The sequence below is a fragment of the Podarcis tiliguerta genome, assembly GCF_965153285.1.
Source record: "Podarcis tiliguerta genome assembly, chromosome: 6".
NCBI lineage: Eukaryota > Metazoa > Chordata > Lepidosauria > Squamata > Lacertidae > Podarcis > Podarcis tiliguerta.
Window position 1 is genome coordinate 33,446,691 of NC_139539.1, and position 20,499 is coordinate 33,467,189.

The 20,499-nt window shown below is 40.1% G+C and overlaps 3 protein-coding genes across 16 annotated transcripts in view; 1 reads left to right on the plus strand and 2 right to left on the minus strand.

Moving 5' to 3' along the window:
* Window positions 1-530: 530 nt before the first annotated feature.
* Window positions 531-12,424, minus strand: TSHB (thyroid stimulating hormone subunit beta). 5 transcript variants are annotated; one of them, XM_083444635.1, is made up of 5 exons: window positions 11,557-12,424; window positions 10,962-11,113; window positions 7,098-7,245; window positions 2,142-2,310; window positions 531-877 (listed from the first exon to the last, which is right to left on the minus strand). In XM_083444635.1, the coding sequence occupies exons 3-5, from the start codon at window positions 7,130-7,132 to the stop codon at window positions 635-637; spliced, it is 447 nt and encodes a 148-aa protein (XP_083300761.1). In that variant the 5' UTR covers window positions 7,133-7,245; window positions 10,962-11,113; window positions 11,557-12,424; the 3' UTR covers window positions 531-634. The 5 variants fall into 5 exon arrangements, with proteins under 5 accessions (XP_083300761.1, XP_083300762.1, XP_083300760.1 ...); XM_083444636.1 differs by lacking the exon at window positions 10,962-11,113 and having other exon boundaries at window positions 11,561-12,424; XM_083444634.1 differs by having other exon boundaries at window positions 10,962-12,424.
* On the plus strand, window positions 9,173-15,348 carry LOC310679367 (uncharacterized protein). 2 transcript variants are annotated; one of them, XM_083444571.1, is made up of 5 exons: window positions 9,173-9,282; window positions 10,168-10,301; window positions 12,431-12,929; window positions 14,033-14,197; window positions 15,001-15,348. In XM_083444571.1, exons 3-5 carry the CDS (start codon window positions 12,473-12,475, stop codon window positions 15,234-15,236), a joined length of 858 nt encoding a protein of 285 aa, XP_083300697.1. In that variant the 5' UTR covers window positions 9,173-9,282; window positions 10,168-10,301; window positions 12,431-12,472; the 3' UTR covers window positions 15,237-15,348. The 2 variants fall into 2 exon arrangements, with proteins under 2 accessions (XP_083300697.1, XP_083300696.1); XM_083444570.1 differs by having other exon boundaries at window positions 9,178-9,496.
* SYCP1 (synaptonemal complex protein 1) overlaps window positions 15,316-20,499 on the minus strand; it is a 41,085-nt gene continuing 35,901 nt past the window's right edge. For all 9 annotated transcript variants that reach the window (XM_083444296.1, XM_083444291.1, XM_083444292.1 and 6 more), the window contains exons 28-32: window positions 19,252-19,311; window positions 18,914-19,063; window positions 17,498-17,638; window positions 16,211-16,297; window positions 15,316-16,118 (exon numbers count right to left, since the gene is read on the minus strand). In XM_083444296.1, the coding sequence (XP_083300422.1) occupies window positions 15,975-16,118; window positions 16,211-16,297; window positions 17,498-17,638; window positions 18,914-19,063; window positions 19,252-19,311 (582 nt within the window). In that variant the 3' untranslated portion in view covers window positions 15,316-15,974. The remainder of the gene's footprint in view (window positions 16,119-16,210; window positions 16,298-17,497; window positions 17,639-18,913; window positions 19,064-19,251; window positions 19,312-20,499) is intronic.

The following is a 20,499-nucleotide window of genomic DNA, read 5'->3' on the forward strand; positions in this document are numbered from 1 at the left end:
TTATGGCATGAAATTCCTCAGAATCATAGAGTTGGAAGGGACCCAAGGGTCATCTAGTCCAACCCCCTGCAATGCAGGAATCCCAACTAAAGCATCCATGACAGATGCTGTCTACAATTATTTGTGATATAGTAAGATAGTCTTTGGAGTGCCACAGGGGTCTTGATCTCCATGGTTATTAATACTTGACGCAGCAATGGCAAAGACTGACAAGCAAATCACAGGAGCTAATGAAATACTGGTGTAGCTGTCAGTGCTGAGAACAGCATAGCAATTCTGGCCGAACATACTGCTTCCCTCCTCTATCAAAGCATGAATGGAAGGGGCTGGCTTGTTTTGCTTTTCCTCAGGAAGGAGAATGAATCTAACAAAGAAATGTGGATTCCTTGTGTCTGTACAACTACACGGTCAGAGGCACCTTTGTAACACTGCTGAAAATTATTTTTGTGTCTGTGAGTCCTAGATAAAATGAAAAACAGCAGCTGATTGTTTTTTTTAAAAAATGTCTAAATAATTTTACATAACAAGTGTTGGATATGCTAACCATTCTATTTATTCTTGGATGCCCAAAACTTGCCATGTGACAGGAGGGATAGTGTGTCTTTGTGTGCAAGAGAGAGAGAAAGAAGGGGCCTTATAGGTTATGTAGCTTCTGAGGTATAGTGCAATAATCAGTGCTGCTTGCCTCATGCACACAGTCGCTATAGTCAGTGTTACATTTCCCACACTTGCAGCTCACTGCCACAGGATAGGAATAGTAGGAGACGACATGGTGTTGACAGCCAGGGATCATCACAGTCTTGTACACCATGTCCTTGTATGTGCACACTTCCTGGGACAGGGCGCTCTGGGGCAGCAGCTTCTTACCATTGCTGTCCTGTAAGAGAATGCCAGTGGTTATTGCTTTTTGCTTAATCCTACCCGCATAATTTATGTTGTGCTCAGATAGAAATCTCTCCATCTCACACCTCCCCAATGGTCACATTTTTGTAACTGTGCTGCTGAAGCAAGAAAGGCCATTTCATCCTTGTGAGGGGTTTTCAAGCTATGACATATGCATAGTCCCACCATAATGTTGAATTTGTGGTACGAGCTTGGTTCCTTGTGTGGTTCCTTGGTATGATTATTTGGGGGAGGGTTGCTGAGCAGGATCAAATTCCTAACTATGCACAGATTGGTTGTGACCTCTTGGCCCTCTTTTTTTGGTTTGTCCCATTACTTTAATAGTTAATCTGAAATAATATATTTTAGGTTTTTCACTTTCTGAATTGGCCCTCCACTTTTCTAGTGGCCATTTACTTCCTGAACATCTGCTCATTCTTTCAACATTTACCTTCATTAAACTGGTGGAACTTTGCTAACCCTGCTTTTCAACCCGTTGCTCAGGCACCCTTTTGAGTGCAATCTTTCGCCATGACCTTTAATTTTTCAGATCCAATTTGTTGCCAACACTTACTGCTCTTAGTTCCCACCCATGAGTTATTGATGGTCATCAAAATAACTGCAACCCCCCCCCCCAGCCACATTCGTCTCACCTACAGCTCTTCATCGCTGTTCTTTTGTTTTGGTTGATATTTATGAGTGTCATATTGATTCCACCTCTCTCTACCCGCACTCCTGGCACTGCACAGGCAACCATTACTGAAGACCATGAGGAAGAGCTACTACAACACCAACCCTAAGCCAGCATCACATAATGGGTGAGGGCCTGCTGTGTGCTGGTGGGGTGAAGTCACATTCTCCACTTCCTTTAGTGCCCTATAACCCACATGGCTAACCCAAATTTCATGAGAATAAAAAAAGCAAAAAATAATTCTTGAATGTGCTCAAGGAAAATCATTTCCTTAAAAATTAAGAAAATGTCATAGTAGGAACAAGATGATAGCTTGCAACAAATAACTGTCCTTGATCACTTCCATGTCTCTGAAAAATCCATTGATTCATAGCCTCGACTACCCCAGTGTCTCCCATTTCACCTCCACATTCAGTATAATGCCTCAAACCATTATATCACCTCATTCGTCTTCTCTGTTGTCTAATAATCCTTTCCTATTTACTCCATAGGTCCTAAGCTACTTATTAAAACTTTTTTTTTTCTAACCAACCAAGAAGGGACTCAATAGTGTGTTGTAAGAACGTACCCGTGTCATGCAGTATCCTTCACAGATGGTGGTGTTGATGGCCAGACAGAAGGCACATTCTCTCTTCTCCACGTGGATGATGTACTCGACGGGGACACAAAGGGACATGCTCTGCCCCAAAGTCAGGGCAAAGACTAGGAAGAGAGAGGTGAAAGGGGCAGGATTCATGCTGCATGCAAAAACAAAGCAAGGCAAAGTCACATTAGACATTGTGAAGTCAGGAGTAGCTTATTAACAGAATATAAGGGACTTTCCCAGTCTCCATTGCCAAACTCTCTGATCTGTTTTCTGTGCAATCAGGTACATGGGTTCTCTGTGTACATAAACATAAAGAATAACTAGTAAGCTATTTGTGCCCTAGCTAGATTGAGGGAGGGCAGGTCCAAGTGGGAAATTCCTAGTTAAACTATAATATGTACATCTGCAAAGACAAGGAGTATCTTGAAGAAAGACAATTGTCCTGACACAGAGAATCTCTGCATCAAGGCTACCTTGCCCTTCTCTTCCTCCTGTCATTCCCATGCGCTTGCGTATCTAAGGATCAGCAATGCTTAAAAAGTACCCTTGAGCTTCAGGGTGCATGCACATATAACTTGGACAATAATGATTATGTTCTGCCAATCATACAGTAGCAAGCATTCTTAAATGTTGGAATAAAGAAGCAATGGAAAGTTTTTGAGCCTCCCTTTCTTTAGGCAGAGAAACACATAACATTCAGTACATGGTTGCCTCAGTCTAAAACCTCTGTGCAAACTAAGAACAGCCCCAGTAAAACCAAAGTTAATGATACTGTAAAAAGAGGTCAAACATAATGCTCAGGATTTGTAAGCCATAAGCTAGTATTATAATATCGCTTGAGAAAATAGAGCTCCTTCTGCTAAGAGTGTCAGGTTGAATGTACAAAGCGATGACAGAATGGCAAGCCTCTGGCTGATGCCACAGAATGCTCCATAGGAAAAGTCCTTTTTCTGAGGGCTTCTCCAGATGACCTATTCATTGAACATTCATTCGAATTTGATTGCAGAAAGCTTACACAGAGGTTAGAGACTGGGCAGTATCAATTATCCTTATCCCGTCAGCGCAAGGATAACTATTTGAGCGACAGGATTTTTCCCTGTTTTCTCCCTGTGTGCACACTCTGCAGCCTCACCAAATCTGCTTTGGAGAGTTGGGAGAACCGCCAGAACAGATTTAGCGGGGCACAAGGGAGGAGAAAGGTGAATTCTATTGTGCAAGCAGAAATCCTTGCATTGTGCAGACATTTACTTAGTGCTATAATGGAAACAAGCCCATATCTGGTCTTTAATGATCATCCATCCTGATTTGCTTGTGCAGTGTCCATACATCTTCCTGCAACTCATTAATTCATTCCATGCTTTTCAGTACATTTCCTGTGACTTTCCTTACTGCAAGCAGCCTGTCTTTAAAAAGATAGATTTGTTGTACTAGGGTGAGCAAGCAATTTAATTGCACACGTCTAAATTTATGACATACACTTAAATCCCTCCTGCAAAATAGTGGCAGTGTGGATTCTGGAGGCACCCTGACAGTAGGGCACAAGTTGCCAACATCTACAAATATGCAGTCATTCCTGAATTCCCAGCATACTTACATAGAGGCAAAACCTGGAACACTGGCCAGACACCCACCTATCAGCCGTGAAGTGATGCCAAACTGGAAAGACCGTCAACCGGCTCTTTCCTTCACACAAGAACCAGATGCTTCATTGATTCTGCTTCAGGCGCAATAAATCCAGCACAAACTCTGAGTGCATTTTATACTCCTCTGGTTAATTCCTGGCTGATCTACCTGTTTATGTAATTGCATTAATTGCTACTTCTAATCTCTGTAATATCTACTGAAGATTCATACTTGTCCATTCAGGAAATGTAATTGAGATATGGAGAACTATAACATCTCCGCCTAGCAGCTGGATGGCACAGCTAATTAATTTAATATTCATTCTTCACTTACCACAACATGAAAATACATATATATGGATTTAGGAAAGCCTTTGTTGACATTGGCAATTGCCGAGAAAGAACTGCCATGGAAGAGAAGCAAGCCCAGTTTGCAGATCAGGGGGTCTTAGGATAGATTTGAATGGTGATGGAAAAACACAGAGGTGTATATGTGAAATTCTCAGCAACCCTTAACAAACTACAGAGGCCAGAATTATTTGAGAGAAAGAATGTGCTTTGAATGTGCCTTAAAGGTATAGGTAAAGGTGGGGACATGGGACATAGGACATGGGTGGTGCTGTGGTGTAAACCACTGAGCCTCTTGGCTTGCCAATTAGAAGGTCAGCAGTGAGATCCTGTTGCTCTAGCCCAGCTCCTGCCAACTGTTTCCATGTGCTTTGGTTTCCGCCACGGTGTTCTATTCTGGCAACATGACCCGGAAAGCTGTCTGTGGGCAAACACCGGGTCCCTCGGCCTGAAAGCGAGATGAGCACCGCAACCCCAATAGTTGCCTTTGACTCAACCGTCCAGGGATCCTTTACCTTTACCTTTTTTTAAAAGGTATAGCATGTATGTGGCCTCAGCTGAATGCATCCCTGTAGTTCAGGACTGTGCCTAGAAATGGTAAGTGTGGATCATGCGACTGGCTGCATAGGGCTGGTGACTGGTTTATTTGACCGGAAAGCCAGAAGTCATTTTCATTATTCAGTCTGTGGGACATTTTTGTTTCTCCTCTCTTCTCAAGGTCTCTAAAAATAGATCTACATCATGGCAAAAGGGGCTTAAGTGTCCAAAAGCAACACTAATTAATTTGACTTTCTATAATAAATCTCTTAAACCTATGCTATGATGAGTCAAGTACTTTATTACGGTCATAGACCAGCATAAGCAAAACATCTAAATAAATAGCATAACAGTATGAATCTAAGCGAATAATTATTAAATAAATAAGAGCAAGAACCAAACATATACATAGAATACTTAATTAGGCATAGATAATGGGTGAGTAAAAATTTATAAGAAAAATTAAAAGATCGGTTAACACAGCTATATGGGGTGGGCTTCAGAAGTGCAGATCTAACAATATGGGCCTTCAGGATTGAATTGTAGCATAGACCATTCTCTGTTGAATATCATGGCAGTGCAAAATCTGGCGAATGAATATGTAACTTCTGGGGTCTCGTCATGTAGTAATAGGGAGATGTTGTGTTGTTCTGAATGCCCAGGAAACTTATATAAGATGGGTTGGATAAACCTAGTTCAAATGTCTATATAATATTGGCAATAAAGAAGGGCATGCTCCGTTGTTTCCTGCTGCCCAAAGCCACATGGACATGAGTTTGTTATTATCTCATTGTTATATAATCTTTCCCAGGTGGCCCTAATTCAGAAATGGGGGCCCTCAGCAGATGGGTGGACCCTGGATTTCTGCAGGAAATAAATTGTGCAAGAGTCAGGAAGTAAGCAGGGGTACATTCAGAGAATGACTGTCAGGTGCTCTGACTGAGAATCCAGGGGAGTCTTGACATATAATATCTTTGGAACATTGCCAGATCTAAATGTAAGTACAGCATCAGTACAACGGTCCTATTAATTTTAGCAAGATAATGGTGCATTGGATTGAGTGCAGCAATCATCACCATGGGTTTACATGAGCGGGTTCTATTTCTTCTTTTGTTCAGCTTTGAAACACTGGTGGGACATTATTTTATTTATTTAAAACATTTTTATTGCACCCTTCAGCAAAATTTATTCCAAGAAAGGAAGAAAGAAGTGACTAGTATGGAACAGAAAAAGAAGCAATACTTAGAAGTAGGTAAAATGTACTTTTAAAGCCAGTAGATGAACCTTCTAAAAGTTGTTGGACTCCAACTCCTATCGGCTTCAGTTAGCATGGCTGGTAGTCAAAGATGATGGGCGTTGTAGCACAGCAACATCACCTTTTTCTCCAAGATTTTCTCTCTCTGCCCCCCTCAATTCTCACAACAACCTTTGAGGCAAGTTAGACTGGGAGATAGTGGCTGGCCCAATAGACCCACAGTGAACTTCTTGGCCGGGTAGGGATTTGAACCCTAATCTCCCAGACCCTAGTCCAACACTCTAACCACTACACTACATTGGCTCTAGACATACTCAGTGTCTAGTTTGCCCTACATCAGATCAAGGTCCACTTAACATGCCAGGAATATGCATAGCTCTTTAAGTTGTTCCCATGAAGACAAAATCTCATTTATTTATTTTTAAGAGCCTTTGTTTATATCTTGGGTGGAAAGGGAGTGGATGAGGGAGTCTGACCAATGGGGAGAGGATGTGTAACAGTACAAGGCAGGGCTTGTAAGCAGGCAAACTTCAGAGGTAGATGTTTTGGACCATTATTGCTTTGCCTAGGTAGGGAAGGGGTGTGAACTGGGGTGTGGAATCTTCTCTTGGCCATCTATCAGATGTGTTTAGCTAAAGAGAAAACAGATATCATCATGGGGTGAGGTTGATGCTTGAAATGTGCCTATCCTATGCTTGAGCAAATACATATTTGGTCTAATGAAATTTGTGAAACGGCTGGCAGGGTTTGTGTAGGCCTTCATGAGAGGTGGGTTGTAAATATTTTAATATAAAAATTTTATTATTATTTATTATTTATGTTAGAATAAATAAAGTATTTAGGTGTCTTAAATACCAGACCAGCTTCACAGCTCCTCAGCTAAAGATTCTGAGGTTTCATCTAGGAGACAAATCCTCACTCCAAGTCCCTTGCACTAGGTTGTAATTATGCCTTTTTCTGAATACACTCCTTTGTCATGTACCAGATCTTTCCACAATTCCCCTCATTAAGAGACCTCTTCAGAATCTACTATACCGTGGTAGTCCAGCTCCATTTCTGATTTATCTAAGGCACACTTGCTTCCCAGCTGGTTACATGACTTGTCCATGTGCCACTTAAACTCTAGGATCTCCATCCAATGACAGCCAGTTTAAGTATTAATCATTCATCTCTAACCTTTCTCCTAAGCAAAACATCCTTCTCATTGACATCAACGAGTCGCACTTTCATGAAACAGAAGATACCGCTGCCGTGTTGCCGTCAGATGAGTAATCCCAGGAACCCAAATATCAGGGCACTGGATGTGCCTCAATGATAAGCGACGCTACAGAAAATGCAAAAGATGACTATTTAAAAGCAGGCAAGACAATGATGTCATATTTGTTGTAAAAATGTGCCAGTATTCTGAAAAGATTGTTAAGGGATGCAGACCTAATTATTCTGCTACAGCACACAACGGAGGGAGAACGAAACAAATCAAAGCCTGGAAGATTTGTGGGATGAAAAGTTAGGATTTCAGAAGGAAGTCACAATGGGAAATGAAACAGTATGTCTGCCCTGAAACTTTTGCAGGCACAAACACTATTGAAATTGGGATTGCATAGAAGCAGCCAGACACCACCTTGAGCACCAATCATCAGGAGTGTACAGTTAAAAAAAAAAATCTGGATAGTCCCTAAGTTGTCACAAAATTGAATCTAGGGTCCCTTCAAGTGTCCTTAGTGTGCATTCATAATGATCTCTCGTCAATAATTGCAATCACCCCCATCCCCAGCATTAGCTGCCACATTATATTGCCCAAGTAGGAACAGATAAATGTTGTCTCCTGTTTTCAAAGTCTAGAAGCTGCAATGGCTTACACCTTCATTTATAAGTTTCAAAGTACAAATTGTGTTCTTCGGTTATTGTGCTTTTTATTATAAAAGTATAAACTAAATCTAAATAAGTAGAATAAAATAAATCTAAATAACTATTCCTGCATTTCAGGGGGCTGGACTAGACAGGCATGTCCAACTCCCAAGAGACTGCGATCTACTCCCACTATAAAAAACAACAACAACTGGCAGTGATTTCTTTATTTTTTGCCAATCGATCAGGATCACAGGATCAACCAGGGACACCCCACAATTGACTGGGTGGACATGCCTGAACTAGATGATCCTCAGGGTTGCTCCCAACTCTACAATTCTAAGATTCTAGGAATGCATCAGAATAAGCATAGCATGGGTTGGGGAGGGGAAAAGGGCAGCGAGGAAGCACAGCAGTTTGTGCTTCTGAAGTGAGCATACAGATTATACATAATATTTTGAATGTCCAATTAGGGAGAGTTTGTTCCTGAACTAGAACAGGGATTTGCCAGATGTTGGTAGGTTTTGATTCTTTTTTTTTTTTTTTTTTAATAATTTTTATTAACAGGCCAATCATATCACATTGTTCAAATCACATTAATTCCAGATTATACAGCCAAATTTTAAATTTTTTGGGGGGTACCCATATATCAAGCTCCGCACGAGTCCAAATTCCAGATGACTCCAGACATCACTTATTTGCTGCTTTTGTTCGACAGTTCCATCCAGTTCGATTCGGATAGACGTTTATTACCTTCTTTCTCTTCTTGTTGTTATCATTTATTCCTTTCTTTGCGATCTCTGATAATTTTCACAAACAGATTGAAAGATTTGGTGTCACTGTGTGGGTTTTGTAGTCTTCCAAACTCATATTATTCAGGAACAGCCTCTGTTAGATACTTCCATAAACAAAATTAATCTTCGGTCTGTCCATTGTTATTCCTCAGGCTGGCCCGGTAAATCAAATAAATTAATTAGGGGGGGTAGGTTTTGATTCTAGATTGACACTTCCATATGTGGTATGCTGATGTAGGAGCATTCACTTCCATTATCACCATGGACCAGTATCCACTCCTGGAAAAGTACACTCTTGCCATTAGCATCTGAATGCATCCAATGCAGAGCCAAAACTCAAGCATGTCTTAGACTGGATTAGAAGATCAACACATGGTAAGTGAGGTGTCCTAGAACTGGACTGCTGTTATCCGTGTTTTGCTTTTGGGTTTGAGACTGAGTTATTGTTTTTCTGTGACCTTTTGTATGAAAAAGATGGATTGATTTAATCCTTGCCAGCACTAGTCACAGGTTAATCATTCACTTGCAGTATGAATCATTAAACTGTTTTCGCAGGCCTAATTGGTTAACAATTTGAGTACATTTACTTCCTGCTTATATGTAAGGTAAAGTATTGTTCCCAGAATCTTGGAGCAGATGTGGCTGGTTTCTGAAGGATGAGTACTAGAAAATATTAATGGTGCGGCATTGGACTTGTGGCGGTGACTTCAGAACTATAAGTATGGTTGTTACTTTTTTTCATATGTGAAAGAGTGGCTTAGTTTCTAGTCTGAGGAAAATAATCAGCAAACACAAGAGCAGCTTGGTTTGTCAAACAAGATTCGTTTTTCAAGACTTTGCTTCTGTTTCCTCATGAATTAGTCTTCTGTTTCTGCTGTGGCAAATCTGGGAAGGGACATCTAGAACGTTCTTGTCATATCTCTGCAGCCCAAGGTAAACCAGACTACAGTACATTGTTGGTTAATTACTACATCTTTCCTAGACTATTTCTGTACTCATCAGAAAACAAACTGGTGAGAAATTCCGGAAGGATGTCTGTGTCCCCTAAAACAGCCTCTGTTAATGGGAGGCTCTCCAGATGTGGTTGGAGTACAACTCACATCATCTTTCACTACTGGCTGGGACTGAGGGGAATTGCAGTTCAACAGGCTCTGGAGTGCCACCCATTAGCCACCCATGTCCTAGTTATTTGCACTTAATTCTTTTCACCTTCTTGTTTGTAGCCCTCTTTCTATGCAGATCATGTATCCAACTTTGTTCTGATTTGGAATGTCTCTATGATGCAACTATCATGTGACTTGAGTTTCTCTCAGGGCTATGATCAAAAGCACAGTGGCTTTAATACTCTTCTTACTCTTGAGAAGGAAACTGTTTGTTAAAGTGTTCCTTTTAAGAATTGGGAAAGAACATTTCATGGGGATAGTTGTAGAAACTGTTTTGTTGATACACCTGTCAATTCATGTTGTGCTGAAACACAATCTTATGGTACATACATATCATTTCTTGTTGAGTTTCTCAGCTATATTCAAATGACAGGCCAGGCCAGCCCAGCCCAGCCCAGCCAATAATTGTTCTGCATGACTAACCTTAGAATTCTTTTATAGTTTTCCGTTACCATAGAGATCTCTATGGGCTTTGCCCAGCCCTGCAGTGAACATATCCCAAGTAATTAAACAAACAGAAACACGCTAAGACTAAGTATCTGTTACTCGGACCGTTGCTGCCGTCATCATCTTTGGTGAGTTTCAAGAGATTTGGATTGTGTGTGTGTGTGTGTGTGTGTGTGTTAGGGGAGTGTATTGCTTTGGATGAATCACAGATCTCAAGCTGAAGAAGAGTCCTTTGGAGGGATTCTGGGCCTGTCGGAGAAGCAGGCGTTACATAAGTATGGCTTTGTCTATACTTCTGCTTGTCTCACCACTTTTCCTCAGGAAAACCCACTCCGTACTGCTGAATCAGAGCAAATGTCAATTGGGTCTTCCATGGATTTGTGATTCAGCAGTAGAGAGCAAGTTTTCTAGAAAAAGCCATGGGACAAACAGAAAACCACTCAGACCCGTGCCTAGAAAGCACAGGAGAAGTGGAAAACCCCTTGGGCCCGAGCTTTCTAGGCATGGGACAAGAGAAAGTGTAGACAAGCACGTAAATAATGTAAACAAAAAATCTGCTTGCTGCAGCTTCTTGTCAGTTTGCCAGGTTGCGAGCTTGGAATTGCCTTCTATACTTGAATTGTGCTGATGAACTGGAGGAGTAGGCAGACATGCCTTCTGTTGTCCCTCCCTATTCCAGCCTTTGACTTGGCCTGTGCCTCAAGTGGCAGGATCCACTGAAGCAGCAGGTGCCAATGTTGATCTCTCCCCAACCCCTCGCCCCGTACCTGATGTATATCTTTCCTCACCTTTTCTTTCCTGGTGGGGAGGAGAGAGCCATTTTGGGGTCCACCTCAGGTGCCGAAATGTCTTGGACTGGCCCTGATCCATATCTTTAGATTCATAATTCAAGGCCTGTTCTTTCCAGCAAGCAGGAGATGGAGATTAAGATGTTTCTTGTCTCCTGATTCAGCAGTGGATTCAAAGTTAAAGGTCAGCTACAACTTAACAACCCGTTAACCAAATATTATTTGCATATGGAATCCACTATGGCCATGATTTTCAGTTACCATCGTATTTCATGAATCTGTCTGTCTCTATTGTCGATTTTCACCAAAGCCAGACTAAATATATTTCCATCAGAAGTACGAAACGGCAGACTGTCTGGCATACCCTATCAGAATAGGCTCTCCTTATGTTCTCAGGGTTTTGACTCTATGAAGAATATCCTACTACAATGTGAGCAGTTCAAACAAGTCAGAGATCAATTAATTAAACTCTTATTGGTAAACTTAACTGTAAAATCTGAAACCTTCTACCTTTAAGTACCTCCTTGGAGATATGTCAAGCAATACTACCCTGACCGTGATTAAATTCCTCTTAGAAGTAATAAGAAATAGAAACTTACATGCTCTGGATAAAACATATTGGTCGCCTTAGAATCCTTCCCCTGTATTTCTGTTTTATTTTGCTTTTGAAAATTCTTCTGTGGGTCTTTGGACCAAAATAATGAATGTTATCTTATCTTATAACTTACCAGCGTAGTTCTTTTGAATATCTGGTTCTGGTAGTGCTATGAAAACTGTTAAGCCCTTCACATTAACACAGGGTATTCATACCCTTGCAGAGTACAGTGTTGATAAGCCCCAACGGAGGCAAAGGTTACAAGTTTTCAGTATACCAAAGGCCAATTATTATTGTTCCACATTCACAGCTCATGATTACAAACTGCATCAATCATCTTGATCCTATTTGCCCTGTGAGGTCTGACACTACCTTTCACATGTTACTGAAAGGAATCTAAGACTCAGTAAATTCATTGCTCAGGGCTGAATCTAGCATATATCAAAGTTAACCCGAGTCCAAGGAAAACATGCTATCACAGTTGTGACACGCTAAAGCTCCATTTATGTATTTCTGCTGAGGTACATGCCTTCAATAAGCCATGAAATTGACAATGAAGCATTGAAATACTTGGTTTGCGGAAAAGGCTTCTGCTGCCTCTACTCAGAGCATCCATGTTTGTCTCTTACCTCTCAAGGGGCAGAATCAATTGGTAATTACAGGGGATGTGTGTTTCTAACCCTACTTGTCTCTCTCAGTGTCTCTCTCAGACCAGAGGTGTAAGCCTTATATGAAAGATCTATTAATTGAGAAGATAAAGTTTAATGCCTTCTGCTCTTTTACCCCTCTAAATGCTTTTGCAGAGAACCTAGCAGACGCAATTTTAATTTATACTCATAACTCTGTTATTGTTGTTTTAAATATGTTTCCACAGGAGAAAAAGCTAACATAATTGACGAGGAAAAATCAGAAAGCTATGATGGACAAAAGAACATATGTTTGCCTCGTAGTCTCCATCATACTGAAGACAGTTTCACTTCAGACTACAAACTACATCCCAGCAATGAATACCACATCTAGGACTGAAGGGCTGACCGTTTCCAGTACAGAAGCAGGCAACATCACTATATTGCAGAATGCAAGTGCCAGCTTGAGTACATTCGCAACAACAGTGAATATTACCAACTTTCCTACGCTTCTACAAAGCACCCATTCTCCTCATACAGAAACATCAGCTATGACTGCTGAAGCCAAAACTGAGATGACATTTCCAACAGAGTCATTCTCAACTAATTCTACACATCAAGCCACAGTTGAAGATTTCAATGTCACAACTTCAGCTACTACATTAAAACCGACAGTCCAGCCTTCTAGTACTGCACCACCTATAACCAGCAAGGGCTACCTTTCAGTTTCAGCAATTCAGTTTCCAGGTAGGTCTGATGGACAAAATATAAAGTTACAGGCAAACACATGTAAACTGACACCTGATGCTGTGATGTTGTTTTATAGTGAAAATCTATGTTAAGAGTAGAGAAGTGGCAGGAGGAGGAGTGCCTCCTGTTTATCTGCTCCAAATCACCCTTCCCACACCTAGCTTTCCCCCTATTGCTTCCAAATAGCATGTTTGTTCTTAGGAAAAGGTATCCCATCAGACTACAAGGACATATTGGAACAATGTTTACCTTCCTTTGTATGCACATTAGAAGAGTCACTCTTAAATTGTTTGATATTGAAAATGACACATGATGAAAGCATCTGTAGCAATAACTGGACTATTTTAGTATTGACCCCCAACACCCTAAATATACTTATCTAGAAGTCCCATTATCATTGATTGGACAAATGTCTGAATAAACATCCACACTGATTTGCAGTCAGCAGCACACTAAGCTATTTCAAACTACTAAGAATAAGAATAAGAATAAGAATAAGAATAAGAATAAGAATAAGAATAATTTGTTTATATCCCGCCCATCTGGCTGAGTTTCCCCAGCCACTCTGGGCAGCTCCCAATCGAGTATTAAAAACAATACAGTATTAAATATTAAAAACTTCCATAAACAGGGCTGCCTTCAGGTGTCTTTTAAAAATAGGATACTGTAGTTGCTTATTTCCTTGACATCTGACGGTAGGGCGTTCCAGAGGGCAGGCGCCACTACCTAAAAGGCCCTCTGTCTGGTTCCCTGTAACCTCTTCTCACAATGAGGGAACCACCAGAAGGCCCTTGGTGCTGAATCTCAGTGTCCGAGCTGAACGATGGGGGTGGAGACACTCCTTCAGGTATACAGGACCGAGGCCATTTAGGGCTTTAAAGGTCAGAACCAACACATTTAATTGTGCTCAGAAATGTACTGGGAACCAATGCAGATCTCTTCAAAGATAGCCCCACGAAGAGGACATTGCAGTAGTCCAAGCGGGAGATAACTAGAGCATGCATGACTCTGGCGAGACAGTCCGCGGGCAGGTAGGTCTAAGTTTTACTGAGGTTTTTCAAACTAAGTATTAGTAGGCTTTCTGTGTTATTTCATTGCAGCAGAAGGAGCTGGTTTGAGCAAATCAGATACCATCCTAACCATATTTTTTGCCATTGTTCTCGCACTGACAATTCTCGGATTCATTATATATTTTTTCAATAAATATCGAAAACGAAGAGACCAATTTTCCCATCATCCACTCTATGATGCCTCTTTTGAAACAGGTTAGTATATTTTAAATCAAATACCAATATCATGTACAAGACTAGTGAGTAATTATGGGAAGGGGCAATACTCAGCTTTTTATTTTCATTCACAGTAGCTGTCTTCCCTTAGTCACTTACCAACCACTACATGCTAAGTAATGGAATGGCACAGCAAATGGTAACAATTTAAAACAGCTCCAAGAGGTACTACTGCTGTTTCTCAGTCTAGTGGTAAAATTAGCTGTTTGCTGTGTGGAGTGTATAGTCTGAAATGGAAGTGGAGTTTCAGCAGCAGGAAACACTGGGTTTACCAGACAATGTGACAGTTTCCTGTAGGGAAAGGATACAGCCTAAATGCATGCATGAGAGAAAAGGAGACATAAATGTATGAGAAAGTTTTTGAGTATCAATGTTTAGCTTTAAAAAATATTTCTGTTTTTTTGAAATATGTAAAGGAATAATGTTCATAGCCAAGGGCCTGGGGCACAGAGTACTGGGTGCACAGATGCAAAAAACTTATTTGTGCTCATATCAAAGACCCCTGAGCCTCTTGAGGTGCTACTGCAAAATGCAAATGACTCTTTTGACCAGTGTAAGGGGCTGCCTCTGAAAGGAAGAACTAGAACATTCACATGTACTGCTTTGAATCCATGCCAACATATTTCTATCCTCACTGGGTATGTTGTACATCTGAACTGGATACTGGCAATTTTCTATGAATGCTACTTAAATTGTATCATTGCACAAGGAAGATTTTAAGTCTTTAGCTTTTTTGATTGATCATTTCACAGTAATATTTATTTTTTTAAAACTGTTTACAGTGGACAGATATGCTCCTCCAGATGACACACTTGTAATATCAGGAGGCTTATATGATGCACCAAGAATTTCTAATTCCAACATGACAGTGTATGACGATGATGAGCTTCAGATTGATCAGGTACCATTTAGTGCTCAACCTGGACAATACAGACTGGAGTTTTTGCCTGGGGAAAAAGAAGTGGACTTTTCTTCAACTTATGAGGGAACATTTCAAATACCACCAGGAGGCATATAATTGTTGGAGCACAGGAACTGTTTTAAAGTGGCTTCAATAAATATTTGAACTTCTATCCAGCTCAATAAAAATAAGAAAATAAAATTAATAAAGTATATTTATTTGAAAACAAGGAACACTTCCAGCAGTGGAATACAGTTATCTGCTACTCAGTGACAACGAATGACTTTCAATTTCATTGGTAATATTGTGCTTAATTAAATAACATGAGCCTTTTCTGATTCATTCTTTCACTAACCTTACATTTCTAATCTGTTTATGTTAACTTATATATGCAAATGAGCATGCAGGAGAGGATTGGCAGAGGACTTAGTGGAGCACTATTTCCTTCTTCTGTCCCCTGCTGGTCCTTAGCTGAGCATAGAATGCCGTGCATTGGTCATTACTTACAACCCTGATCAAGCCTACCATGTATGCATCCAGCTAACCTTTTCTCCTAATGGCCCTGTGCAAAAGTACTCTAGATCCAGCAAGGGAGGGATGGGAAGAAAGAGGACTCTACTGAGCCCTACATTGATTCTTTTCCACACATGCACCTGTATCCACAGGAAATAGATCAGAACATAAGCTATTGGGGAAGCTTATACTATTTAAATTTTTCCAACACTTCCTGCCCTTTTAACAGACTCAGGACACCCTATCTTTTAAAAAAAAGTTACTGGAACAAAAATGTAATGAAGGCAGAGTATTCAAATATGGTAAACTAAACAATTAGTTCAACATTACAGTAAGTTTCACTTATGCAAAAAGTTTTCCAGCTTCTTTCATTTTTTTCTTTCTATCCACTTTGGAGATTGCAGTCCATCCAGCATCTCGCATCTTTCTTAAAGCTGCAACCTTAACAGAAGATCCAGGAGTTTTCAAAGATGGTGGCATGTGAACCTGTACACAAAATTGAAAACTTCACTTAATTTTATTAACATGGCAATTGTGATATATGTTTTGGCTTTTAGTAAAATTTTAGTAAAAGATACCTTTTTTGGTGTCATGACACATAGGCAAGAAGTTTGTGGATAATCTTTATACAGCTTTTTAAACATTTCTTCCTCTGAAACGATGCTCTTGAAAAGAAATTTTTTTTTAATAAATGCATAGTAACATCTAGAGTCTTTCTTTTCCTTTTTCAATATACAACATGGAAAAATTATTTCATTACACACATCCAGTTTAAGAATAAGGAAAAACATCCTATGACTTTTTAAACCTAGAGGCCCTTGTTCAGAGATCTTTGTGTGCAGCATTATGCTAGGTACATATCAATACTACTGTGTTAGATGGATTATGGGTCTAACCTGATGTAAGGCAGCTCCTTATGCTTTATGTTATCACTATGTATGTTGGTCCAGAACCAAGAAGGAAACAAAATGTGGTATTCAACTGAGCTTCAGTCAAAGTAGACCTATTGAAATAAGTAGACCTAACTTAGCCATGTTTACTAATTTTATTTGGTCTACTCTGATTAAAACTTAGCTGGACACCACCCAAAGAGAAGAGCACTGAGAGGGCTTAGCTGGGAATAGCTAAGAACTGAAGTGCAGCCACAAGGCTGGGGCTGTATAAGCTGTCTTCTGGGAACTAAAACAGGCTGAGTGGCAATGCTGTTTGCTTTTAGGAGACTGCTTGCTTCTTGTATGTATGTAGGAGAAAAACAAAGAAACAATTATTACAAGAATCTCTAGCTCTCTCATTAAGGAAATGAAACCCTATAGCACTGCTTCTAGACCATCTCTAGACCATCTCACTGTTCAGAGAACTGGGGATCACATAACAATATTATGCAATCTAAAAACAGTGTTATGTTTCATATAAGTATGTAATGGAAACTACAGAAGACTGGATAGACATGACTTTCATTACACACCAAGAAATAATTTGGTTAGTTATATTACTCTGGGGGGGGGTGTCCAATCCAAGGGGGGGTATCAAAAGAAATTTACCAAACATAATATATGCCTCTATCAAGGTTTTTTTTGTTCAGACCTATGTGAACCTTGAGGGGGAAATGATCTGACTAGGTTAGTTGTTACTTCATAGGTTCCAAGGGCATCTGATCAAGGAGTAGTAATCATCTGTTCTGGTGAGAAAAGCAGTTACTTTGGGGGGGGAGGAGATAATCCATGGAATCATTTATATGACTAGTAGGGGGGCATATTTTTATGTTGTAAAGCAAAATAAATGGCATGTGATAACAAAAAGCACTTCAAATGCCTCTTTACACATACACACACACACACATATATTTCTTATTTTCAAACTAATACCAGGAGGTCGTTCTCAGAGGTATCTGATTGAGTATCCAGTTCTAAAAGAACTTTTCTTTTTTTCTTTGTTACTTCTTCTGAAAGTAGGCTGGTGTTTTCTCTTAGTAATTTAGATTTTGGAGGTGTTTTCACAGTGTAAGTCTATATGGAATAAAAGAAATATTTTTTTTTAAATCCATGATGCTAACTTTAACCTTTTTTAAAAAAAGACTCTTTTAAACCTAGAAGCCCTTGTTCACAGATCCTTTTCTTTAGAATTATGCTATGTACAGATAGTACTGTCAGGCAGCTCCTTATGCCCTGTAATTTCTGGGCATGTGAGACCTGTCCCAATATAAGAAACCATGAATGCAGCCCCAAAATATGGAGATTCAACTACATATGTAACATTTTTTTGGTGCACAGAAGACTTGATTTGTAAGGAAATTTGTAGGTCTTGATTGGTTAAGGTGAAAAACATTTAGATTAATGAGAATGGAAAATATTAATCCCAAAAAGTTATATGTAGATTGTAAAGGAGTAGTCCCTACAAACTTTCTTAGGCTTTCCCAAAATAAAAATTTGTTGTGAAATAAATGCATGTGGTTGAAGTGGATTCCAACTTTTTTTCTCAGCTAGTGCTGCATAAGTATAAGCAACTTGCCTAGGGGATGGAAATGCAAAGCTAGCTTTCCAGCCTGCACTGTACTCCCTCTGAGTAAGTGGCAGTGCTGCTGCTGGCAAGGTAGCATTGCAGCTCTTCACCACTGAGTGAGCTGCTTCTGTGTATGGGTTACAGATGCCTCTTGGCTGGTTGCAATGATGAGTGTTCTTTCTCTCTTTCTGTATGTTGCCTTAAGACATATATGTGGAAGGCAATTATGAAGTAACAACAACAAGAGTGGCAAGTGATCTTCCCCAGTACTCTGCAACCCAGCTATCTTATTGGTATTAAATGATGGGGGCTATTTTCGCTAGTACTCTACCATCTGGTTGCTTAGTGAAGCTTTGATAGATGACAGACCTACACATTAAACCTACACCCTAAACAAGCTAATGTCAGTGGATGGGGCTCCAGATCTATATTGCTTACTTGCAGCATTTAAAAGTGACAAGCTACATTACTGGTTAGCTGAGGATAGAGGAGCCATCAAATCACAATAAAGTGAAGGAATGTTGCATCACTCATTAATTACATAAAGTGGTAAATACACAACACAAAAAATAAAATAATCAGAAATCTGGAAATAAAAGTAACACAAGACAACAAAGCCATGGATCTACAAGCAGCCAGTGCAGTGGGGCAATGCCATGCCACTGCCCTCCTGACAGTGACACTGTTGCCACTTACCAGATGGGGCAGGGCAGCAGTGAAGTTTGGAAAATAGAAACTTTAAGCTAAATATTACTTTCTAAATAATGATTTTTTAAACAAACCCTGGCAGGTGTCCAAGAAGACTTTTCTTTGTATTCCAACTTGTTCACATTAGCAGGTGTAAATTTTTGAGACATTTTCTTTTTGGAATGAAGAGATGGAGAATCTTGGCTATTGGTTTTAGGTGTTTCCATGAAGGATGTTTGTGTTTTCTACAATTAATTACAGAAAGCATAAAAATATGGAGTAAGTATGAGAAGAACACAACTACCATAACAACAAATATTACTAGAAAATTTTACTACTTCACAATGCATGTATCAGGTAACTTATGCAATAAAATTTGAATGCTATATTGTAGCAAAGCATAATAATTTTGAAAACCAGAAGTAATGGTCACCTGATGCCTTTTTTCTTTTTTAGAAATGTCACCTTTATTTGCTTCTCTTGCTAGCTTTTCCTAGACAGAGGGAAATAGTGCAACTTTAAAAAACTTTGAAGTTTTCTGTTTAAATATACTTTTTTATTAGCACAAGACAATTAGGGAGCAGTTAAGTGAGAAGCTCAGAAAACCATTATCAGCTCTACCACAGCTGTTTTTTAAAAGTTAAAATCAGCTATGTAGGACCCCCTACACCCCAAGTGGATTAGGTTCGTGCACTGTGGAAATAATGTGCTTACCCCACCACCAAAGCTGCTGTACATTCCATGAGGCAAAAACAAAACAAAACACAGGTTCCAAAGTGTAGGATTTCAGATTTCACACATTTCTCTATCTTAATATAGGGAGTCATCTCCCATTTAGTAGGGAATGATCTTAGAAGATCAGTTGTACAGTAATAGCTACACCTTCATTTTTATTACCACTTGATTCACTGCATGAGGAATAACAGAAAATAGAACGGTGGTTTCAAACTGTTCTTGAGGTCTAATACTCCAATTCCTCAAAAGACAGACAAAACAGATTTAAGCTAATGGCTCCTACAATAACCTGTTGCTCTCCTGACAGGAGCAGCCAATGAGAGGGTTGGGGGGGGGGGAGGAACAGCATGACCAGGCCTCCTGGCAGCAGTGTTGTTGCAGTTTATCAGGATGGAAAGAGGAATAGGCAAGGTGGTGGGGAGGTTGGCATTCAGCAAACACACCAGCAGGACAGCTGGACTGGCTCCACCAGTACATTTCATAGCACCAAATTCCCTGCCATATTGCCGCTTTCTCCCTCCCTCCCAGTAATTCACCAATACCATGAGGCCAGGTCTACACCACTGTACTCCAACTCCCACCAGTCCCAGGAAGCATGGCTAATGGTCAAGGTTCAAAGACATTATAGTCCAAAAATGACTAAAGACATGGGCTAGATACCTCTAGTACAGTGGAACCTGGGGTTACATATGCTTCAGGTTACAGACTCCGCTAACCCAGAAATATTACCTCGGGTTAAGAACTTTGCTTCAGGATGAGAGCAGAAATCGTGCAGCGGCGGCGCAGTGGCAGCAGGAGGCCCATTAGCTAAAGTGGTGTTTCAGGTTAAGAACAGACCGACAGAACAAAATAAGTTCTTAACCCGAGGTACCACTGTATAGGGGAATCCTGTGGCCAATTAAAATTACCCTTTACCTTTGGTGAAGCATTACCTAGATGAGAACTC